Genomic DNA, 23,074 nt, shown 5'->3' on the forward strand with positions numbered 1-23,074 from the left:
CCTGCCTTCTCCCCAGAACCTGACACCTGTACTAATCAAGAATCTATTTATCTCTACCTTAAAAATATCGACTGATGGTCTCCACAACCTTCTGTGGCAAAGAATTCCATAGATTCACCACCCTCTGACTAAAGAAATTTCTCCTCATCTCCTTCCTAAAAGAACATCCTTTAATTCTGACGCTATGACATCTAGTCCTAGACTCTCCCACTAGTGGAAACACCCTCTCCACATCCACTCTATCCAAGTGTTTCACTGTTCTGTATGTTTCAATGAGGTCCCACCTCATTCTTCTAAACTCCAACGAGTACAGGGCCAGTGCTGACAAACACTCATCATAGGTTAACCTACTCTGTCCTGGGATTATTCTTGTAAACCTCCTATGGACCCCCTCTAGAGCCAGCACATCCTTCCTCAGATATGGTGCCCAAAATTGCTCACAATATTCCAAATGCAGCCTTACCAGCACCTTGTAGAGCCTCAGCAATACATCCCTGTTTTTGTATACAAGCCCTCATGAAATAAATGTGTTTGCTTTCTTTATTACCGATTTGACTTGCAGATTAACTTTTTAGGAATCCTGCACCAGCACTCCCAAGTCCCTTTGCACCTCTGATTTCTGGATTATCTCCCCATTTAGAAAATAGTCTACGCCTTTATTCCTACTACCAAAATGCACGACTCCACACTTTGCTACATTATATTCCATCTGCCACTTTGCCCACTCTCCAAACCTGTCCAGAATCCCTGCTACACTACCTGTCCTTCACCTATTTTTGTATCATCTGCAAACTTGGCTAAACTCATGTGTTAACATACAACGTGAAGTGCAGCAGCCCCAGCACAGACTCCTGCAAAACTCAGCTAGTCACTGGCAGCCAACCAGAAAAAAACCCTTTTATTGCCACTGTCTTCTGCCATCCAGCCAACCTGCTATCCATGCTTGTATCTGCCCTTTGATACCATGGGGTCTCATCTTTCTTAGCAGCCTTGCGTGTGGCACTTTATCAAATGCTTTCTGAAAATTTAGTACAGGTTTATTGGTCATGGTTAATTCATTAAGCCACATTTTATCCAGGACCAAATGTTCACAAATAGGAAATGTTCTTCAAGTGTTATGTTCTCCCTTCTGTTTCTAGAATGAATTGGTTCTAGAATGAATTGATTCTTCCCAAATTGAAAGGTTGTTTTTTATTATAATAAGCATCCTGACAAGCAAGCAGCCACACTCCCATTCAAAGCAAATTTCATGGCGAGAGAGGAAGAACTTAAAGTCCAAACAAAGGACGAGTGCCCCATTATGCAGATCAGTACAATTTGCAACACAAGCATGCATTTGCAAAGCAAGATTAATTTGCTAACGGTGATGCTATTAGTCAAGTTCACAACACTGGAAAATCTCAACATGACCTATTACTTGTGCTCCAGAGAACCACAATGAGCAATGCCAGTCTCTCCCACCATCCTCAAGCCCCCTCTAATACTTTTAAAAACAACTGATAAGATGACTAATTTAGGCAGAAAAACAGAATAATCCTCATGACAATGGTGAGTAGAGACAGATGAAGTTGATCAAATACCAATTTACACTATAGAATCAACAATTTCTCTCAAGTCTAAACATGCTGCTGGATAACCTTAAATACTACTGTAGGACGACAGTGGCAAAGCAGTAGACCTGTTGCATTACAGCACCAGGGTCCTGGGTTCGACCCCGACTATGGGTGCTGGTAGTGTGGGGCTTGTACATTCTCCTTGTAACTGTGTTTGCTTGCACAGATTTAGTTTAAAAAAATCATCGAGAAGGAATTCATAACTCGTCAGTGCAAAAGGTTGCACACTAATTAATTAAGCTAATCAGAAAAATAGAAGAAGCAAATGTTGACATTACAGATGTAATGATCTGTCTCGGTGGATACCAGCCAGTCCAAAGAGGTCTGCTGTGGAAATAATTCCTTCTGTTACTGAGTTGATTTACCCTGTCCCTTTCATTTCAGTGCCAGATATATCACAGCTCCCAGATGCAAAACTATTTTTTATCCCAACGCCTTGCAGGAATACATGTCACCACTCTGGAGAGAAGGAATGGGTGACGTTTTGGGTCAAGACCCTTCTTCAGACTTGCTGAGTTGCTCCAGCATTTTGCGTACCTTCGATTTAAACCAGCATCTGCAGTTCTTTCCTAAACAGTCAATAGTGCTGAGCTATGACTGAAAGATCATTACTTCTTACAACCTACATCCTCACCGGGTTACTCTATTAAGGTTACAGTAGTTTTTAAATAAACAGTTGTGCCTAGCACCAGTCATCTGGAGCACGACTCACTGCCTCTTGCAATGCAGATAGCCAGTGACGGCTGGAGTTTGAAGGCAAGGATGAGGGCAGTACTGGGGCATTCACTTGTAAGATAGGCTGCTTGTCCGGCACATCTCCAAATAAGTTTACTCGAAGCCTGAGTAGCCAGCACCGTCCCAGTCTGCTGTGACAGGACCTCGGACAAGGAGCTACAGGCTTATACCAGTGGGTGCAGGAGAGATCGGCTTCCACTTGAGCCAAGTCTCTCCCCCTCCCCTTGATAGTGGCGCGGATTGGCGAGAGTTTTCCTGGGTGGATTTCTGGCGGATTTGCATGAACAGGATTTTTTCTTTGAGCAGTAAAAGTTCCACATGCAGCCGGGAAGGTCAGGGGATCGCCGACTTACTCTCCACCTTCTCCGGGAAGGACAGATGTGTCCCCCTCACAGGGGCTGACAAGCACTGTGTGAGTCAAGCTGGCCACAGATAGGCTTAAATGGGGGAGAGCACTAAACTGTTACACCTCATTTCATGTTATTATGAACTAAATCCAATGACCTTGCAATTGATCCCAGTGGGCTCCCTGCCTAGCCAGCCTGAAATAAAGCACGTGATTGGTCAATTGGCATCCGACGCAATGTCAAACATGCTTTAATTGGACAATTACTACTCAGAAAATTGACAAGATTGGAGATTTTTTCCATATTTTCAAAATATATGCAGGTTTTGTTCTGGATGAGTTTCAGATATAACCTATAATATTTTTACACAATGTTATAAATACAGGTAGATATGAGATGTGGGTCACGACATGAAACGATAAGGCACCTCAGCCCAAGGTCTATTACTCCGAGTGTGTAGGATGCAAAACTGGGAGAACATAGAACCAGTGTAGGGATAATTGATGGTTGCTGCAGTCTTAGTGGGCCGAAGGGCCCATTTCCACGCTGCATCTCTAAACCTCATCTTTGGTAGGGACCAAATTTGTTAATCGAGCTATTGCCATTTAAAAGTTACTTACCCATTGACTTGCAAACCCAATCGGTTGAATCCATGTGATATCCTTTATGACACTCACACTTGTAGCTTCCTTCCAAGTTAATGCAAAGTTGACTGCAGGTTTCAAGACTTTTACACTCATCAATATCTAAAAATAAATCAACATCTGTTAATTGCTTCCCTTTATACACCATGTCATATAGTCAAACAATGAGTCTAGCTTACCTTCACATGTTTTATTAACCAATCTGAAACCAGCAGGGCAGTCACATTCATAGCCAATGACAAGGTCCTGACAGATGTGAGAACACCCTCCATTATTTGACAAGCATTCATTCACATCTTTGGGGGGAAACAAAAAGAAATTCCACTCAGGATTACAATCGATTCATATAATGAATTAAACTGAGAAATTAAATTATTCCATATATTATACTGTTCACCGTTTAAATCCATTGAGAAACTGAACTCGGAACTAATGCTCAAGAACTTACGTCCATCTAGAAATTCTCAATCCAGTAGACATTCACAATGAAGTTCCCATGAAATAGAAGTTTCAGAAATATGATGAAGAATGACTTGCATTCAGCCAACTACCTGCCATTCCCAGATTTTACTTTCGATAGACACCATTCCTAAATGTTGTCCAGAACATTTAAAATCCTACCCTAATACTGATGGACTATTTCTGCAGTTCAGGGTAGAGGTAAAAAGAGCAACTAATTTCAGTTGCCATACTTTAATGTCAAAAATATCCAGATCAGTTGCAAAACAGCCACTGAGACCAAGACCATAATCTAACAGATTTTAACATTTTACATGGAAAATCATCCTTGTGACAAGGATACCTTTAATATCAACTAAGGGCATGCATGCACATTGCCTCAAAACCAATTTAATTGGTTTGTTCCATGTGGAGCTCAAATTAAACATTCAACCAAGCCAGAGCTGGATTCAAATCTGCTTCATCCACAGCTGTCCTCTGGTGAAATTATTCAGTTAGATAAAAGAAAAACAATGACATTTAAAGCACTAAAGGTAAAATACTAATTAACTGCATGTCAGAACAGTGTACTGACCACTTGGCAATGATTCACCTGCAAGATTAAATCTAGCCAAAATAAATTTTGTTCACAATGCGAGGGTTAGATTTGCGATAACATTTTCTCCCATGCTCACCCAAGTTTATATTTATTCCAAGTTTGACAACTTGTGGAACAATTCAGCAATCTTCACACTTTAATATCCTGGTAACAAGCAGCATATATTCAAGGTAATATTCATTAAAAGCACTATTTGGCAGTGCAGAATACCAACTCTGGGCAGAATTGAATTTAAATCAACATGAAACTTACAGGCTATGGTGCGATTAAATAAATTACTTGCACATCAGTTTCAGATTAAAACTATTGAAAAATCAATGCTGCATTTGTTGATAAATCCCGATGGACAATTGCCAGTATTATTAATCTCGTAGGAAGAAAGCTAAAGAAATATTGAAAGCAACCAAATAAGTGAACGTATTGTGAAACAATCCAATTAGGAAATAACCTTTTGTTCTCCTTGAAGATGTATTGTGTAATTACTGCATTAGTTATTTGGCTATAGTGTGAACAAATCCAACGTCTTCACAGAAAACAGTACCGACAAATAATTGGGCACCATTTTATTTTTCATTTTCTAGGTGGGTGGAGGGGGGGGTGGTGGGGAGGAGAGTTAACTTCCGGCTCGATGCTTTGTGAAAACAGACCAAGGGCCAAACTGACCAGATTAACCAGCATCTCCCAAATGCACTTACAACATTTTCCCTGGAGTTCATCACTCCAGTCCTTGCAATCCTGCTGTTGATCACAGACTTTCACAATATTTATGCATTCACCACTCTGACACTTGAAGTCCAGGGGCCCCACGCATTCCATAACTATGAAAAGAAACAAAGTGTGAGTACTTAAATATACTGGAACTATGACCTTGAGTATCTTTTAAGCACTCACTTTTACAGTTGAGTTCATCACTGCCATCAGCGCAATCAGCAATTCTGTTACATTCATTATTTCCAGCGATACATTCCCCATTGCTGCACACAAAGTGATCTGGTCGACATGTTCGAGGAGCTGGAAAAAAAGGAAAATCACAATTATGCATTACCACCACACACAATTTGCAATAAATGCTTTTGCACAATTTTCTGTCCATTTCTCACAGGGATAAATGGTTGATATTAAAGATAACGTTGTACTCAACTTAAAAACTTGAAGAAAACAAGAGTATGCCTTGTGGTCAATATCCAGTGGATTTCTCCAGAGCTAAAAACCTGCTTGTTCCATTTAAAATTGATATCTTTGTAAATCAGAAAAATACCTTAAATTACACTAACAAGACAACTCGATTTACCAGTAGGTCCAGATGTTGTTCCTATCATGCCATTATCAGTATATACTTTAACAATGGATTCTGTAACCATTTTATACAGCACAGGAACTGGCCCCATGGCCCACAATGTTTGTGCCAAACATTATGCCAAGTTAAATTGATCTCATCTGCCTGTACTTGATCTACATTCCTCTATTCCCTGCACTTTTGTGTGCCTACCTAAAAGCCTCTTAAATGCTACTATATTTGCCTCTACCACCATCCCTGGCAACAAAAAACTTTTTTTTTTAAAACTTGCCCAGTGCATCTCCATCAAGCTTTCCTCTCTTACCTTATGCCCTCTAATGATGGACATTGCGACCCTGGCAAAAAGGATCTCACTATCTACTCTATCGATGCCTTTGAGAATTGTATACACTTCTATCAAGTTTTCCCTCATTCTTCAATGTTCCAGAGTAAACAATCCAAGTCTATCCAAAATCTCCTTTTAGCTGAAACCCTCTAATCAAGGAAGCACACTGGTAAACCTCCCCGTAACCCCTCCAAAACCTCCACATCTTTCCTGTAATGAAGCGACCAGAACTGCACACAATACTCCTCATATTCAACCTCCCCAAGTGCAACAGATTACACTTGCATTTCTCAAACAGCCATTTCTGCAGCTGATCTATATCCTGCTGTATCTTTTGGCAGCCTTCGTCACTGCCTGCAACTCTTCCAATTTTGGTGTTAATAGTATACTTGCTCACCAACCCATCTACATTTATATCCAGGCCATATTCAGCAGAGGTCCCAACACAGATCTCAGGTCACAGACCTTCAGCCAGAATATCTTCCTTCCACCACAACCCTCTATCCTTTATGACTAAGCCAGTTTTGAATCCACATGACCAGGTAATTGTGGATCACATACATCTTAATCTTCCGGATTAGCCTACTATGAGGAACCTTATAAAAGCCCTACTAAAATCCACGTATACAACATACACCACCCCACCTTTACCAATCTCCTCCATAACTTCAATGTTTGTATAATGGCATGCAGCAGCAAACTAACGGGTCCCTTTCTAGGGAAATCCAACCCACCCATCTTATCTTGGAGGTGTTGATGGTGCCAAATTCACCCACTGCCTCCAAGGATGGGGGGTTGGGGGAAGATGGTAGGGAGAATGCTCGAGGTGTGATTTCTCTTGTCCTGCTGCAAAGTGCCAAGGTGGCCCTATGCAGCTCAGAGACCAGCAGCTGTAGCCTTAGGCAGGAGTGCAGATGCATTGTCCCAAAAACCTTTTCGGAAAACAAACTGGAATTGGAACTTCAATTGTGACCATTCAAGCGTCTAACATTCATACATTAAAGCTGTAAAACTGCAGTTAAATTATTCGGATTTAAAATTAACTCGACTTCTTGGCTCGCAATCCACATCAATGGATCCGAGATCCTATGCTAGGTCTGGATTCCCACCTGGAGTCCAACAATAAAGTATAATGAATGAATCTTACATGTCACGAGTTTAGTGAACAAACGGCCGTGCACGAGAACACTACTGTACCACTGATGACAACCAGCAGGTTTGAAACAATGGGGCCTGACAAAATGACAAAAGTGATTGTAGGCAACATTTCCTTGTATTAAGTCAAGTAACATTCTAGTTTCTGTTTTTACACATCATGCTTCAATACATTAAGCAGCATAATGCATGAAAAAAGAGACAAAATGTTGTAAGAATGGTTAAGAGGCCCACAGCTTTGAATACATTCTATGCAGTTTATTGAATAATCCTACATGGCTGTAATTCAGGTGCCTAAAATGGATAATCAAGGCTTAATCAAATAAATATACATATAGGTGTGCCATTTCACCCTTTGTGTGAACTCTAGGATTACCAAAAACATGGGACGTTGCAGCACAGAATCTTACCCAGAAAGTCCTCACTATAGCCCTCACTATATATATCCATCAGAGAGAGAAAGAATGAAAATTGGCAACAAGTGCAATGGTGTGAGCACTTGAAACTGACTTTAGTTTAGTTTAGAGATACAGTGCGGAAACAGGCCCTTCAGCCCACCGTTCGTGCCAACCAGCGATCCCCACACATTAACACTATCCTACACACACTAGGGACAATTTACACATACACCAAACCTGTACGTCTATGGAGTGCGGGATGAAACCAAAGATCTTGGAGAAAACCCATGCGGTCACGGGAAAATGTACAAACTCCGTACAGACAGCACCCGTAGTCAGGATCGAAACCAGATCTCCTGTGCTGCAAGCGCTGTAAGACAGCAACTCTACCGCTGCGCCACAGTGCCGCACGACCGTACATATGTTCTACAAGCGATCAAAGTGTCTCGATTTCTATTATTTTTTTAATGCTCCAACTTGTTGGGCAAAATGCAATAAGAATCAGGACAACTGAAGAGTCACTTACGACAGCTTGCTTCATCACTTCCATCCTTGCAGTCAGTATCCCCATCACAGTACCATTGTGAATGGATACATTCACCCGAACCACACTGGAGTTCGTTTGGAGGACAGGAGACAACTGGAGCTGCTGTAATACCACAGGTCGCTAGAGATTCATCAGACTGGTCAATACAATCAACACTCTGGTCACATATCCAACTCGAGGATATACACTCCGAAGAATTAAGGCATTGAAACTCATGTGGGCCACATATTGGTGGAGTACAGTCTCTTTCATCACTTCCATCACCACAGTCATCCTCACCATTGCATAAAAACACCTCTGAGACACATCTGCTATTCAAGCAAGTAAACTCTCCTGAGCTGCAAATAATACCTGAAAAAGAAAAATGAAACTCTCACTTAAGGAATGCAGACTACAACCCCCTTAAACTGCTTTACCATTGAACATAAATGATAACTTCATCCCTCTACATATACTAATTCATCAGTTCCAAGATCTAATGAGAAAACCAACTCAATCAATGATCAAACAGATATCCGTAGATTAGGAAGTAGAGCCATCGAACAATCTAACTGTGATAGGAAATCCAACCTTGGCTGCAAATGGCTCACCCTTCATGCCAAGAGTAGGCCCCAATCCCAGACGCAGCTCCAGTTGCCACGTCGTGGCTTGCTCAGACCCTCTTCTGTATTCTCACAAGATTAACAGTTATTCTAAGCTCAGAAGTGGAAGCAGCATCCCCTCATGCCAGGAATCAATTTGAACTTATGCTCCATTAACTCAAAAGGGAAGAACAAAGTTTAAATACATTTTTTTTTTTTTTTAAAGAGATACTCGGGCCTTCAAATAAGGAGGATATTAGTTCAACTCATATTAAGTAGCAGTTAGTCTTCAAGCACAGTTAATGGAAGTTTAAAGTCGATTACATGTGTTAAATCATTATGATGTGGAATCCATCTACTAGCAAAGAGTGAAAATATCAGAACTCATTCCTGTCACAACTAATATCAAAATTCTTGATCTGTGCTGCATGGAAACCATCCCTGTCAATTTGCTACATTTACCAGGAAATGTGTTGGTGGTGGTGGAAGCATCCTGAACAGATCTGCAGAGCTGAGTCGAGATGTTCTACTCCTCTCAATTATTGGAGAATGTTTTTTGTTTGCAAATAGAATATCCAGCCATCTCGATTATTAGAGAATGTCTGCAAATACCCTGCTCTTTAGCACTGAATATTTAAATGCAATAGTTTTAAACTGCTTCATTACAAAATAAAACTTAATGCCAAGAGTTAACTTTTTGGCTGGCAGTTCAGCAATAAACGTTCTCCCCCTCAAGTTCAATGAAACTAGTCTCTACAGGACTGTCCCATGCAGATGTAACGAGACATTAAATGCCTAGCAAACTACTTGGCCTCAATACTTTACTAAGGTTTTAGCCTATCTACCCATCCTCAATGTCCACAACCCAAATATACAAACTCTGTAAGAGATCATTTCTTTTTATTTATACCCAAATCTGACTGAACCATTTTAACACAATGGGTTAAATTTCAAATGGCACAATTTGAAAGTGCATTTTGCATAACTGAAGTAGCTGTGCCAGAAAGTTTGACTGTGCAACCTTGATTTTAAATAGGACAAACCAGGAAAGGAACAAAGAACCAAGTAAAGAGATCTTGCATTAGATAAGAGAATTTACCAACTTACCACAGTGTTCTTCATCACTCCCATCATCGCAGTCTATTACTCCATTACATTTCCAGGATGTCGGAATACATTGAAGGGAACCAGGGCCACATTTAATTTCATTAGTGGGACAATTTCTCAGATCTGAAATAAGTAACCAAGGTTCAGTTAAACTACTTGTTTGGAATGCAATCAATTAAGTTTGTATTTAAATACATTGTACCGATACTGTGAAGAATAGTTTCAGTTTTTTAGGTTGAGATACAGCACAAAATCAGGCCCTTCAGCCCACTGAGACCACGCCAACCAGTGATACCGCACACTAACACCATCCTACACAATTTTTACCAAGCCAATTAGCCTGCAAACCTGTACGTCTTTGGATTGTGGGAGGAAACCAGAGCACCCGGAGAAAACTCACATAGGTCAAAGGGAGAACATATAAACTCCGTATGGACTGCCCCGTCAGGATTGAACCTGGATCTCTGGCACTGTAAGGCAGCAACTCTACCGCTGCACCACCATGCTGTCCTAAACTAAAAATAATTTTTACAAGATCTTTGGAATATCAGAACTGATTTTTTTAGGACAAGGATAATCAGTCTCCAAAAGACCCTTTCAGTAGCTGAATTTCAAAAACATCCAATCCGCTAGTATAACCAATGCCAGGCAATTGCAACTTGTAGAATATCTTGAAAATTGAATACACATTCCCAAGTCTTCAATGTTAAACGAGGATTACCGAGATGAATTGGCCAAAAAGCATCGGGATGACATTTGAGGTAGTTTCAGTGCATTAAGCAGAGGTTCCTAAATGTTGTCCTTCATTTGGGTGGATTTAAGAATAAAGAAATGCAAATCAGGGACAGTTTGACAGATATGTCAAGGCAAAGGAGAATGACAGCGGCAATGGGAAGCACCAGTGGAATTGTTCTGTAAATCTCAACCCTTTTCAGAAGTCACCTAGTCGACACAGATTCATTATGGAAAACGCAAAAATTTAAATGAGAGCGTGGAATTATACCAAAATGAAATACTCACAACAATCTTCATGACTTTCATCAGACCCATCACGACAATCAGCTTTACCATCACACTGCCACCTAGGTGGTATACATTGCCCATCTTGACATCGGAATTCTGCTGCAGCACAATTAGCTTTAGCTAGGAAAATAGACATGTGCAAATCATTCATGCTATCCAATATAACTACAAGTTAATTTTAATGAGATATATTCAATTCCTCAGAAATGCATTTGTGCAGAGTAGCTATTTAATGATTTTTGTGCAACCTAGTTAACCTCCCCCCCCGATGATTTACCCCATTAGATTGAGCCGATGCAAGAATGGTTATTAACGATAAAAGGAAAAAGATAATAGATTTGACTTTAAAATAATTTAAACTTTTCTTCTGCTGTAGTTGAATAGTTTGGGTTGATAAGTACTGGGCTAAAGTGGGATTCATAAAGAAAGTTTCAGGCAAATTTTTGGTATTTTAAAGATAAGGTTCATATTTAGGACAAATTAACTTTCACATACTATACAAAGCAGATTTAGAACACTATGGGGTTGGGAAGAGAAGGTTCAGAGGGAATAATTGAACCTTGCAAAATATCGCAAGTCTGCTGATCTTCATTCAAACACTTCACGTGGAACTCTAAATTTTGGATGTTGAAGGACTCGATCTTACTTGTTACTGGCCAACAGTCATTGCATAGCAAATATAATTTACCATGCACGTTGAAATGCAAAGATCAGAAGGCAACACATTTGACCAAACACTTCCAGCAGGCTCAGCCCAGGGTAGAGAGCAAAGATGAATTGATAGTGAGCCAAGTTAAATATTATTCATCTTAGCATCTTCTTGCTCTGAGGCTACTTTTGGGTATGAAACAAGAGCAGGTCTGATTAACTGACACTGGATAAGCATACAAGAGTATTTTAATAGGTCGTTGTAGCCACTTTACAAGTGACTGCTTTCCATTCCTCCAAATAGCAAGGATCCTTGTAGGAGAAAAATCCAAGCCTGCTGGTCTCTGCCTGGTTATTTCAAGGAAATTGTTTGTAAATTTCATTTATAGATTGGCTTCTATGCCATGGTGAAGGTATTGGCTCTTCAGATTAGAGGTTTAACTTCTGATGTGTCAAGCAATAAGCAACACTTTTCAGTTAGGATTGATATGCAATCGTGACAGATTTTTGGAAAACACCCAAACCTGACTGACAAATATTTTTTATTGGTTCATAGACACAAAATGCTGGAGTAACTCAGCGGGTCAGGCAGGATCTCTGGAGAGAAGGAATGGCTGTGGTCACTAACACAAGTTAGATATGGGTATAATTTTGCAATATTTAGCATGCTTGAATTACACTATTTGGTGGCCAGACTTGTCAGTGATATTGATGCTAATTGGATCTGGCTTGCTTTAGGCACCTGGCAGATTAAAACTTGAGCCAATGCTACTGCTGCTAAAATCCAATCTCCCACTGAAATATGAAATAATCATTAACTTCATAATCATAATAATCATCATCATACTTTAGTAGCCAAGTACGTTTTGCAACATACGAGGAATTTCTCGCATAATTCATACATTGAATATACTTTTAAATGAAGAGGCAAGTTGGTCCAATTCACACCAAGTTAAAAAGTGGTCAAAATTAAATGATGCACGTTGGAAATGGATACTTTCACTGAGGTTAGGAATAATGGCTCCCACATCTTCATGGTAAAAAATATATTTACCCAAATGCTTCCATTTGAGTAAACAAACCAACCTACCTTCCCACCCTAAGGTAACGAGACCTAGCTGACCTCAGGCTGAGGTCCATCCCCAGAAGGAAGCCTTGATAAGAAGAAAAGCTGGGGCAGCAGCTGAACAAATCTTGCTTAAAAAAACAGATGTTTAACTACACTAAAAACAAGCTTACTTCTATTTCCTTCCATTTTCAGCAGGAATATCCATTGGATTGGAATATCCAATACCTGTCAGACCTGGTATAGAATTGGAATCAGATACTAGGTTTGGTAGGTATAGGATTGGGATGGATTCTTCAGTGTACCACTGGAAATTCCAGCTCCACTCCCAAACTCCAAATAGAGACAAAACATGGATGGGCCTTGGTATATTCCAGACTTCAAGAGCCATTGGAATCTGGGAGCCTTGAGTGGTAAATACTGTGCTGGTTGTGACTAGTTGCTTTAAGAACAATTATTGACAATCCCCGTTCACATTACTCCAAGCGATGGGGACCAAAACACATTGATAAGTGATATGGAATCAAAGGTCAAGAACTGCTCTAGCACCAATCCCTAGGATAAGAAATTCTCAGCTTCCCAAATCCTGTTATTCGAAGATTCCGTCCAGTCTCAGAGACTTAAATTGTGCCAAAATGTTTATTGAAAACCATAAAGAATTACATCTATAATGCAAGTCTTAATCTTCAGTTCAAAAATCATGGTTGAGGACAACTCTTCCTTTTAAAGTTAATTTTGGTGCTTTGTTAGATGCATTAGCCAAGGTTGACTATCAAAAGTTAGAGACATGAAACAAGGGGTGCCACAGACTGTTAGTTTCCCCCAATTCTTGGCAGAAATCTGAACTGGAAATCCATTTTCATACCTGTTCTGCAGAGTTGTCCATCATTCTGCAACTCCATCCCAAATGGGCACACACAGGTGTACTTTGGAGAGCGACTGTTTATATGAGGAGCTGGTAGACACATGTATTTGCATCCTCCATTCTTCAAGTTTTTATTACACCAATCTTTGCCTACAGAGTTTAAAAGTCAAAATCAGGAAGCAATCCTGTTAAGCAAATTCTAGGCCCAACTATCTGCATCCATTTTGTAAAATGCCCATGGTGACCAATGATGAATTTTACCACTCAAAGTAGTCCACCACTGAATGCAACGAGATGAACATTCAGGCATAGGGAAGTGACAATACCCACGCTACCCATGGCAAAAAATGGTCTCCCCTCAACTTTAAATTGCATTGGCAGCAAGCCATCCAAGCATCTGGAAGAGTCACCAATGATCAAAAGTTGGGGAGCCACAAATTCTATAGTTTAAGAGAGAGACCTGGCATCATGCGTCAAATGACATCTGCCGATATCTTAAAGGTGCTTCTCAAGCACCCAGAAAAGAAACCTGCTTGATCGATACCACATCTAACAGTGAACAGTGGTGCACATCCACAAAATGCATTATAGATGTTCCTTTGGGCTGCTCCAATAGCGGCTTCTCCATGCCCCAAATCTACCAACTGGAGGCAGTCAAATGCAGATCATATTCCAAGCACCACATCTTGACTTACCATCTTTCATTGGGTCTAAAGCCTAGAACACTAGCAGTGCGAGAGTCATTTTACCAAAAGGCCTGCACCAACTTGCCACTATTAAAGGCAATAAATTGCCGTCTTGTCAGTGATACCCAAATTCAACATCCCCCCTCTTCCCCACCAAAATGGAAACTAATCTTGTAGCTACTAATCCTAATGTACAATAGATTTTACTGACCGTTCATTTCATATATTCCTCTGCACATTGCTCAAAATGGGAATACTGCATCATTGGTGCAAACAACCCCTTCTCTCCCCCCCCCCCCCCCCCCCACCACCCCACCCCTGTGGTCGTCAGTGATTACCATCCAAGAACATCTTGCGCTTAATAAAATATCTTTGTTTCATTTATGTTTGAGATGCTTGCTCAAATTGATTTTTTGAAACGAGTGATGTGGTACAAATTGATCCATTTGAAGCAATTTAAATCAATAAAACCCCATTTATTTGCACATTAACAAAGGCACAAAAGGTCGGTCATAATTGGTGCAGCTGAACAGCTTTACGATTCAAATTAAAATGCAAACAGCATCCTTGCTGCTAAAAGGTTTAAAAATCACAATCATGCCACTTTGCACATTTATCACAAATCCACAACTAGTTGCCAAGTAGGACTGCATTATCCTAGTTTTAATACGGATAGCTTAAAATATATCACAGCCCAGATAACACATCCTAAAAATTAACACTGCCAAGTCAGATGGCAACAATCAGCAGTTTCACCATGTCTCCTTAATTCATTGGCATCATCACCAGTCCACCTACCAACATCCTAAATGGTAATTTAATCCCAAGGACATGACTGAATTAAATCTGGATGAGTTTCCAGAAAGATGCATTAAATTACTAAATCATTTTTCAGCCTTACAATGCCCAATGGTTTTGGGGTAAATTGAAAGGAAATACTCTTTGAGGTGGCATGTTGCTCTACTACTGAAAAGTTGCGGTGGCTCTCTTGTTATCCACTTTGCTGCTGTAAAACTGTAAATTTCCCTGGTGCGGGACAAATAAAGGAATATATATTATTATTATTATGGTCATAAAAAAAGGCTACTGTCATGGAAGTAGGATTGAAAGAGAACATTCGGAACATACTGTCCCAAAACAATAGCAGTCATCACAACAATGCAGATACTTAATAACACCGCTTCTATCTGCAATTGAAGTGAAGTTGAACAGCCACTTGTCATTGGGTGGACAACTTATTCCCAAAGAGGAACAACTTCAAAGATGTGGCCGGCAAGCTCCAGTACAAAAATACTGATGGCTACTAGACTCAAGCTGAACAAAACATTTGGTATTTTTATTATAAGGCAGACTTCGTGGAAGCAGCTCACTTGCAAAAAGGCATGCTCTATTCTCATAGAATACCATAGTCAATGGCCGCATTTTACAAGCTTGCTAAATTGAAAGACACGATGGGATTGAAACATCCAAATTGGAAACATCACGGTTTTGTGCGCTCACTTTGCCAATTCAATGTAGGGAATACATTGAAGTGCTGCTTATGTAGCACATTGTATGGCGGGACAGTACAAAGGCAGGGAAATCCTAGAGTGTTTCATTCCTATTTCAGCAGAGTGCAGGGAATGGAGGCAGTGGAAGTTTGGCTGGACAGTATGCACACTTCCACAGGAAACCCGACTTCTAGATTACACAAATTGCTCCCGAGAAATAAAATTCTCAGTGAAAATTCTTCCCTCGTACATCAAGTACCACTGCTTTCTTATTTGACCACACATGGAAGGAAATAGTTAGCATCTCAGGTTGGCTGCAGTGATAGAAGATCAAGGGGATAAACATTTGCAAGTAGGAGGCATCATGCTGGTCCCAAATCCAGCATCTCCTTTTCAAAGGTTTGGTATTATATTTGCATTTCACGCCAGACTGGATGCAGTTGAAAAATCAGCAGCAGGAATTCAAGATTCAGTTTATATTCTCAAACGGCAAGTACTTGTACTACAGATAAGCGTTCAGATGATGTTCCAAATGCTTGACATTTAGTATTATATTTCAGAAGCAAGGAGCAGTTATCCATGCAAAAGGTATTGGTGCACAGCAGATAGACCAAGATAATAAACGACTCTCCTTATTCTTCATATTAATATCAAGTAAAACTCAAATGCTTATGTTTAAGATGTTATTGATTTGACAAGTTTAGCTTTAGATGCACATTTCAGATAGCATATGCGGTGCAAGGCAAATGTACTTAACAAGTCAGTATATTTCGAACCCATTACTGTTAAACAAGAATTGACCCAACCACAGAATAATTACTATTGGCGATACCATGAATCTTTTTCCAGAAACTACCAAACATCCTACCTGATGGTTGTGCTAGTTCATGATAGGCAATGATATCCTGAGCCTCCTTCAAGTTGGAGATTAAAGTCACCAGATGCTCGCCTGTAAATTTGTTAGCTCCATATATAACATTATGCTCCCAGTCAGTCCAGAAGATATCATCCTAAAATAAGATTTCAACATTCAGATCAGCCAAATGCAATGAATTCATCACTGTGAGTCACCTTTGTCCAACGACAAGTTCTGTACTTTGCACCAAATAACAGGCCCCTAGCAATTTATGGACTTTGTAGACAGAATTTGCTATACTTAGGCCAAAATTCAATTCCTACAATGAATTAAACACTGGTCACAGGAAATCTAAAATAAAGACAATGTGCAAGAAGTGCAGGTTAGGCAACAAGCATGGAAGCAAATAGTTAGGATTTGTGGTTAAAGACAAGTGTTTTCAGATTGTGTTTTTATTGCATTGTGTGCATGAACATGGCTTGTAAACATAACCATGAGACCAAGGATCATTGTCCTTGTGATGCAGTGGTAGTTTCATTAACAGATCACCTGCACCCGTGTTCCTATAGAAGACAGCAAGTTTTCTCCAAAGTTTCATGCATCCAAACAAGGCACTCAATTTACTATGAATACCACCACCCCTGCTCCTACGAAAATTCAAACTGCTCTCCTTTACCTCAGGTTTTACCTACCTCAAACATGGATACACCAAAAGGATGAGCAAGATATTCATGTGAAGAAAGCACAGTTCTTCTATCCTCTCCAACCATGTTCACACTTGACAATGTGTGCAGCTTTGAGTCAACCCAATACAGTCGATTTTTCACACGATCTGTGGCAAGTTGGAATAAATAAACCAGGCTCCAAGGTTTGGACTCTCACGTCTACTTTCATACATATAAATCTACTCACCAATTGCAATGGCATTTGGGCACTGAATGCCTCTGGTCACAAGGAGTTTGCGATTAATACCATTCATTCCTGCTTTTTCAATTACCGCTGGATCACCCCGGTCTGACCAATACATGTACCTTAAGTATAAAGTGCAAATTAAAAGAGCACATCAAATCTTGATAATTGATTTAGTATAAAGTACTGCAACTAAAATTGAGGTACCCCGCCTAGCTAGGCAGACGTTTATAAAAGTAACTGTACTTTGCAATGTCTTAAGATTGCAAGATTAAATTGGTGCTTGAACACTTAATGCAAGATGTCTCGGCTCAATTTTTCTAAAAGATACATTACACTCCAATGTAAATCAAAATTAATGCATTCTCCAGCGCAGCATGATTTGAATAGAACAGACTTAAGTTGGCCTTCATTAGAAATATGCTCAAAATAGCTAGATCATAGAAACCACGAGGGGGAAGCTCATTGATGACTGCTATTCTGTTTATTCCTGTGACATTAGAGACAATGTTCGCATTAGGGCACATTGTAGTTGCAGCTGGAATTGTATGCATCCTTGTTATAGAAATGATTAGAGTCAATGGTTACAGTGCAGGCAACTATTTGGTCAATATCATATTTATGCCAGTTTAGCAGCAATTCATTTAGAAACACTCAACTTCTGCACATTTCTGCAAATTCTCAGATGCATTCATTAGCTTGATTGTTAACACCAAATCTGCCTCAATACTATGGAGAGAAATTAAAATGGATGGTAACATTTTTCACCTCAGTGATCAGAGTCAATGTAATTGGAAATATTCAGAGGCGTACAAAATGTGCCAAGAAACAAAATACAGCAGATAACAGCTTCTGTAAACACCTGCAACAAGTACAAACGTGCTGCAAATCAGTTTTAAACATTGACTCTGCATAATTAGAATGGTTATCAGAGCTAAAAGCTTTAATTAAAAAGAATATTCATCTGGCCCACTTTACTATATCCTATGGTATATTAAAAGCAGGCTTCATACCCAGATTGTGGATCAACTGCTACAGAGACTGGCTCCCTCAAGCTGCTGTCAAACAGAGTCTTCATCCTTTTTCCATCAAAGCTTGCCACAGAAATGGTTCTAGCACCCATGTCTGTCCAGTACATGTTGTTGTAAATCCAGTCCACTGCAATCCTCACATGAATACGAATGTTGTTCACAATTCTGGAAGCGTCAGCTTTTCCTTTGTGGCCATCCATTTGCATACTGATGGAGTTAATGATTAGATCATTACTTCATACAAACATCAAGAAAATTTAAGCTGATCATGTTTATTCATCCACCAACTATATGCATTAAAAATCTTTAAACACACCAAGTCTGTAGATGAATAAACCCAAATTGTTTGCATCATTGTGTTAACATAGTGCTTGGTTTATTAAAACTCCATTCCACAATTAAAGACACCAGACTCACCCCTACCCTCTCAAGAATAGGAGGAAAATTTAAGACAATGCAATCAGTTTCTTATTTACCGACATGCCACTGAATGTTGTCCAGGTTAGTTTACATCATGGATATGACAGTTAAAAATACCAGGCAAAATTAAATACAAAACTTCAAGATTAGTACATTTAAAATACCAATAACATTACTTTGTTACAAATTTAAATAAACTAAACATCCAAATGTGCACCAAATCCAAATTAACTCAAAAACTATTTTGGCTACATACCAAAGAGTATAGTCAATTGTTAATCAGCTCATAACCTTATAAATTGGAGGCAGTTTTGCACATAGACAGCTACGAGGTCATCAAGATACATTTTGCACTGAATTACCTAAAGATTGCTTGCTCTGCCAAGTCAGCCCAGAAGATTCTCTTCTCTGCAATATCAGCATCGAGTGCCATAGCGTTTCTCAGGTGGGCAAGCACTTGTCTATACTCTTTGTGACGCAATCCGAGCTTCCTGATTTCATGGCGATTGGTGAAGACCAAGTAAGGTTGTTCACCTACAAAAAGTAGATCTTCAAAGATGGAAAATTGTCTAATGCAAGCATCAATCCATTGACACTCACCTTGGGACCAAAGTCTTTTCTCCTTTGAGAATACAGATAAAAGCAACTCGAGAAATCAGTGAAGTGACAAATTAAATGAAATGGGTTGTTAAATTTTAGTCCCAAAGTCCTTCCACTTGCTCTGCAGACATCAGTTGACTGAAATGCAAATTCAAATGTTTTACAGAATAAAACTGAATAGTGCCCGAGGTATTTATTCCCATTATTCTTTTGCAATTGGAGACTGATGTACCCCTAAAACAATTGCATAATTGCATCATTCCTCAAAAGATCATGATGGGTAAAGCTCAGTTTGAAGCATTGCAAGCTAACTATTTGGGGATATTAACCCTTTAACTTATGAAATGTCAATCCTTGCTGAACTGAATGAGAAAATGCTGATGTTTGAATAAAGCTAGTATAAAGTCAAAGCCAGGAGACAGTTGGACAAAATTAGATCAACGTGGTTGATCTTGGAGGCGAAGTGTATTGCTAAAGAGTACATTTTCCCCACAGTCAGACTCATTCTCAGATGGGATACAATTTGTGCAGTGATAATTCAAGAGCTGGCCAAATTGCTTAACTTAGTCAGTAATTAGCAACTTGTAGGCCAGGAATCTAGCGATTAGAAAGGATCAAAAGCAATGCCCACTAATTAAAGAAAAAAAATGAAAATTGCCTATGACAAGAACCATTTCACAAGTTGTACAAAGCCAAGGAAATGTTTACCTAACACTCAATGTTATCAGATAGCTGAACGTTGGCTGGGTTAATAATATAATTTGTAGTGGATAAAGATGAGCACTGCACTGATAATTCAAGCTTTGACTATTCTAGTGAAACCATTACAAAACTGGTTTAGACTACATGAGGAGAACCAGCATAAACTCTTAATTGATAAAAAAATTCCATAGAGGAATGAAGCTGCATCATATCACTGGAATAGAATATGGGACAATGTGTTACCTTACTCAGTAGAGGTTAATTTTTAAGCAGTGAAGCTTTGGTATTTTAATCTACCATAGATCCTCGAAGTATATTCAAATCTCAGAGAAGCTAATGGGAGCCAACAGGAAAATGAGGCAAAAGATCGGTCATTAACATATGAATGGCAGACCAGAAGGGCGACTGGTGCCCTCTGCATTCATATGTTGATATACAGACAGAAAACTATCCCACTAAACACTAGTTTGGCCAAATTCCAACTGTAGGTAAAACAAGGAAATCCAGCACAGGTAAGCCGTAGACAGTGATTTTTAGTCCAAGAAATTTATATTAACCAAGGATCTTAATTTACTCTGTAGCTCTTGGATCTGCCTATCAAATATAGCCCACTATAAATCAGAAATTGCACAAAATAGATTCCAATTAAATAGATTTGGGTTGAGGAGTTGGGGGAAATAAAAAACAGCAAGTGATGCTCTGGCCATCAGAAGCCAGTGAGGTTTAGAACTTTGTTTACTTGCAAGCTATTTGATACTTAAGGGTACTGATCATCAAGTACACCTGTGCCAAGATGAACAGGCTTGAACGTTTTCTGCATAATAGAACAATTACAAGTTGGAAGAGCCCTGTTGCAGTGGAATGCCCAAACAAGCAACAGCAGATGCTGGTTTACAAGAGACAGTGCTGGAGTAACTCAACAGGTCCAGCAGCATCTCAGGAGAACATGGATAGGTGATACTTCAGGTCAGAATTCTGAAGGGTCGCAACCCAAAACATCACTTATTTAAGTTCTCCTGAGATGCTGCCTAACCTGCTGAGCTACTCTAGCACGGTCTTCCTCCTGTTGCTGTGGATTCAACTTGCAACTTTCAGCCCAATTACCAAAACCACCAAATACCAGCCTGCTGGAGGAACTCGGGCCATTTCTGATGCAAGGTCTCAGCCTAACAAAATAACGTTTCTCCAGCAGTTTTTGCTTCAGATTCAGGCATCAGCAGTTGTTTCACAAAATCCACCATGTCTATTGTGACCAATACAGTTAGAACAAAGCTTTCATTTTTGGTGAAGAGCAAATCTAAAACTGGGCAGCACAGTGGTAGAGCTGCTGCCTCACAGCACCAGAGACCCTGGTTCGATTCGCACTACTGGTGAGGTGTATGTTCTCCTTGACTAGTGGAGAAGGTCTCGACCTGAAACGTCACCCATTCCTTCTCTCCAGAGATGCTGCCTGACCCGCTGAATTACTCCAGCATTTTGTGTCTTCCTTTGATTTAAACCAGCATCTGCAGTTTTTTTTTCCTACCCTTCCGAAGTGTCTCGACCCGAAACGTCACCCATCTTCTGTTGGACCTCCACGAGGTGCTTGTCTCTTGGGGCTGGTTTGCCGGCTCCGTAGCGGCGGGAGAGCCCAGGCCTGGTACCGGGGGAAGCAGCCGGAGCTAGGTCCAGGACGTGACCGGGTAACCGTGAGTCTGAGGTGGGCCGGGGGAAAGGTGGCAGCAGCAGCAGCGGTGGTGAGGCTGGGCGTTGGCGGAGGTGGAGGCCGAGGCCTGGCCTGCTCTCAGCTCCCCCGTCCCTCCTCCTCTAACCCGGCCGGCTCAACGCCTTCCCCAGAATAGAACTAGTGTACTAGTCAGCGTGGACTTAGTGAGGAGCCTTTTTTCCACACAGCATCTCTAAATGACACTATTCCTCGAGTTTTAAATTAACACTTACCAACAGCTTTGCACGTTCCATTGGCTGGATCGATATGATATCCACTCTGGCATTCACACACGAAGCTTCCCTCCAAATTGATGCACGTTTGACTACAGATTCCAGGATTTTCACATTCATCAACATCTGTGATTAAAACACCAGTTGCCTTGAAGTTTTATAGAATGGGTGACCAATCACTTGTGGAAAAGATGAGCGCCAACTTACCAATGCAGGTTGTCTTGTTTAATTTGAAACCTACAGGACAATCACATTCATAGCCAATGACCAGATCCTTGCAGATGTGAGAACAGCCACCTTGGTTCATCAGGCATTCATTCACATCTGAAAAACATTTTTCTATTAACACACTGCATCTCCCTGATGAATCACTAGCAAAACAAATGCTCTTTGAAGTTTCCACAGGAGAATTCATTATCAACCATTTAATACTGGAGAGAATTATAGGTAAACCTCAAAAGACTTCCAATAATAATAATAATAATAATACATTTTATTTATATAGCGCTTTTCATATACTCAAAGACGCTTTACAGAGATTTTGAGAACATAGGGAAATTAATAAATAGATAAATAAGTAAATAAATAAATGAACAGAGAAAGGAGACAGTAGGTGAGGTGACCTTCAGTGGTTGAAGGCAGTACTGAACAGGTGAGACTTCAGCGATGTTTTGAATGTGGTGAGTGTGGGGGAGTCTCTAACGGTTTGGGGTAGTGAGTTCCATAGGGTGGGAGCAGCGATGGAGAAAGCCCTGTCCCCCCAGGATCTGAGTTTAGTCCGGATGTGGGGGGATAGGAGATTGGCAGCGGCAGAGCGGAGGGTGCAGGTGGGAGTGTGCCTGTGGAGGAGGTCGGTCAGGTAGGATGGGGCCAGGTTATGGAGGGCTTTGTAGGTTATGAGGAGGATTTTGTACTGGATTCTCTGGGGGATGGGAAGCCAGTGGAGTTTATAAAGGACGGGGGTGATATGGTCACGGATCGAGGTGTGTGTGAGTAGACGGGCAGCGGAGTTTTGAATGTATTGAAGTTTATTG

General features: G+C 40.3%; 1 protein-coding gene across 1 annotated transcript in view; it reads right to left on the reverse strand.

Annotated features, from left to right (window-relative positions):
• The window catches only part of LOC144592248 (low-density lipoprotein receptor-related protein 2-like), a 78,442-nt gene that overhangs the window by 11,092 nt on the left and 44,276 nt on the right, over positions 1 to 23,074 (reverse strand). Inside the window, 15 exon segments of the mRNA XM_078396780.1 lie at positions 3,316 to 3,441; positions 3,519 to 3,635; positions 5,092 to 5,214; positions 5,252 to 5,407; positions 8,098 to 8,469; positions 9,807 to 9,929; positions 10,827 to 10,949; positions 13,409 to 13,558; positions 16,453 to 16,594; positions 17,133 to 17,272; positions 17,353 to 17,471; positions 18,363 to 18,587; positions 19,163 to 19,334; positions 22,041 to 22,166; positions 22,248 to 22,364. Coding sequence (XP_078252906.1) covers positions 3,316 to 3,441; positions 3,519 to 3,635; positions 5,092 to 5,214; positions 5,252 to 5,407; positions 8,098 to 8,469; positions 9,807 to 9,929; positions 10,827 to 10,949; positions 13,409 to 13,558; positions 16,453 to 16,594; positions 17,133 to 17,272; positions 17,353 to 17,471; positions 18,363 to 18,587; positions 19,163 to 19,334; positions 22,041 to 22,166; positions 22,248 to 22,364 — 2,331 coding nt within the window.

This window comes from Rhinoraja longicauda, chromosome 3 (assembly GCF_053455715.1).
Source record: "Rhinoraja longicauda isolate Sanriku21f chromosome 3, sRhiLon1.1, whole genome shotgun sequence".
NCBI lineage: Eukaryota > Metazoa > Chordata > Chondrichthyes > Rajiformes > Arhynchobatidae > Rhinoraja > Rhinoraja longicauda.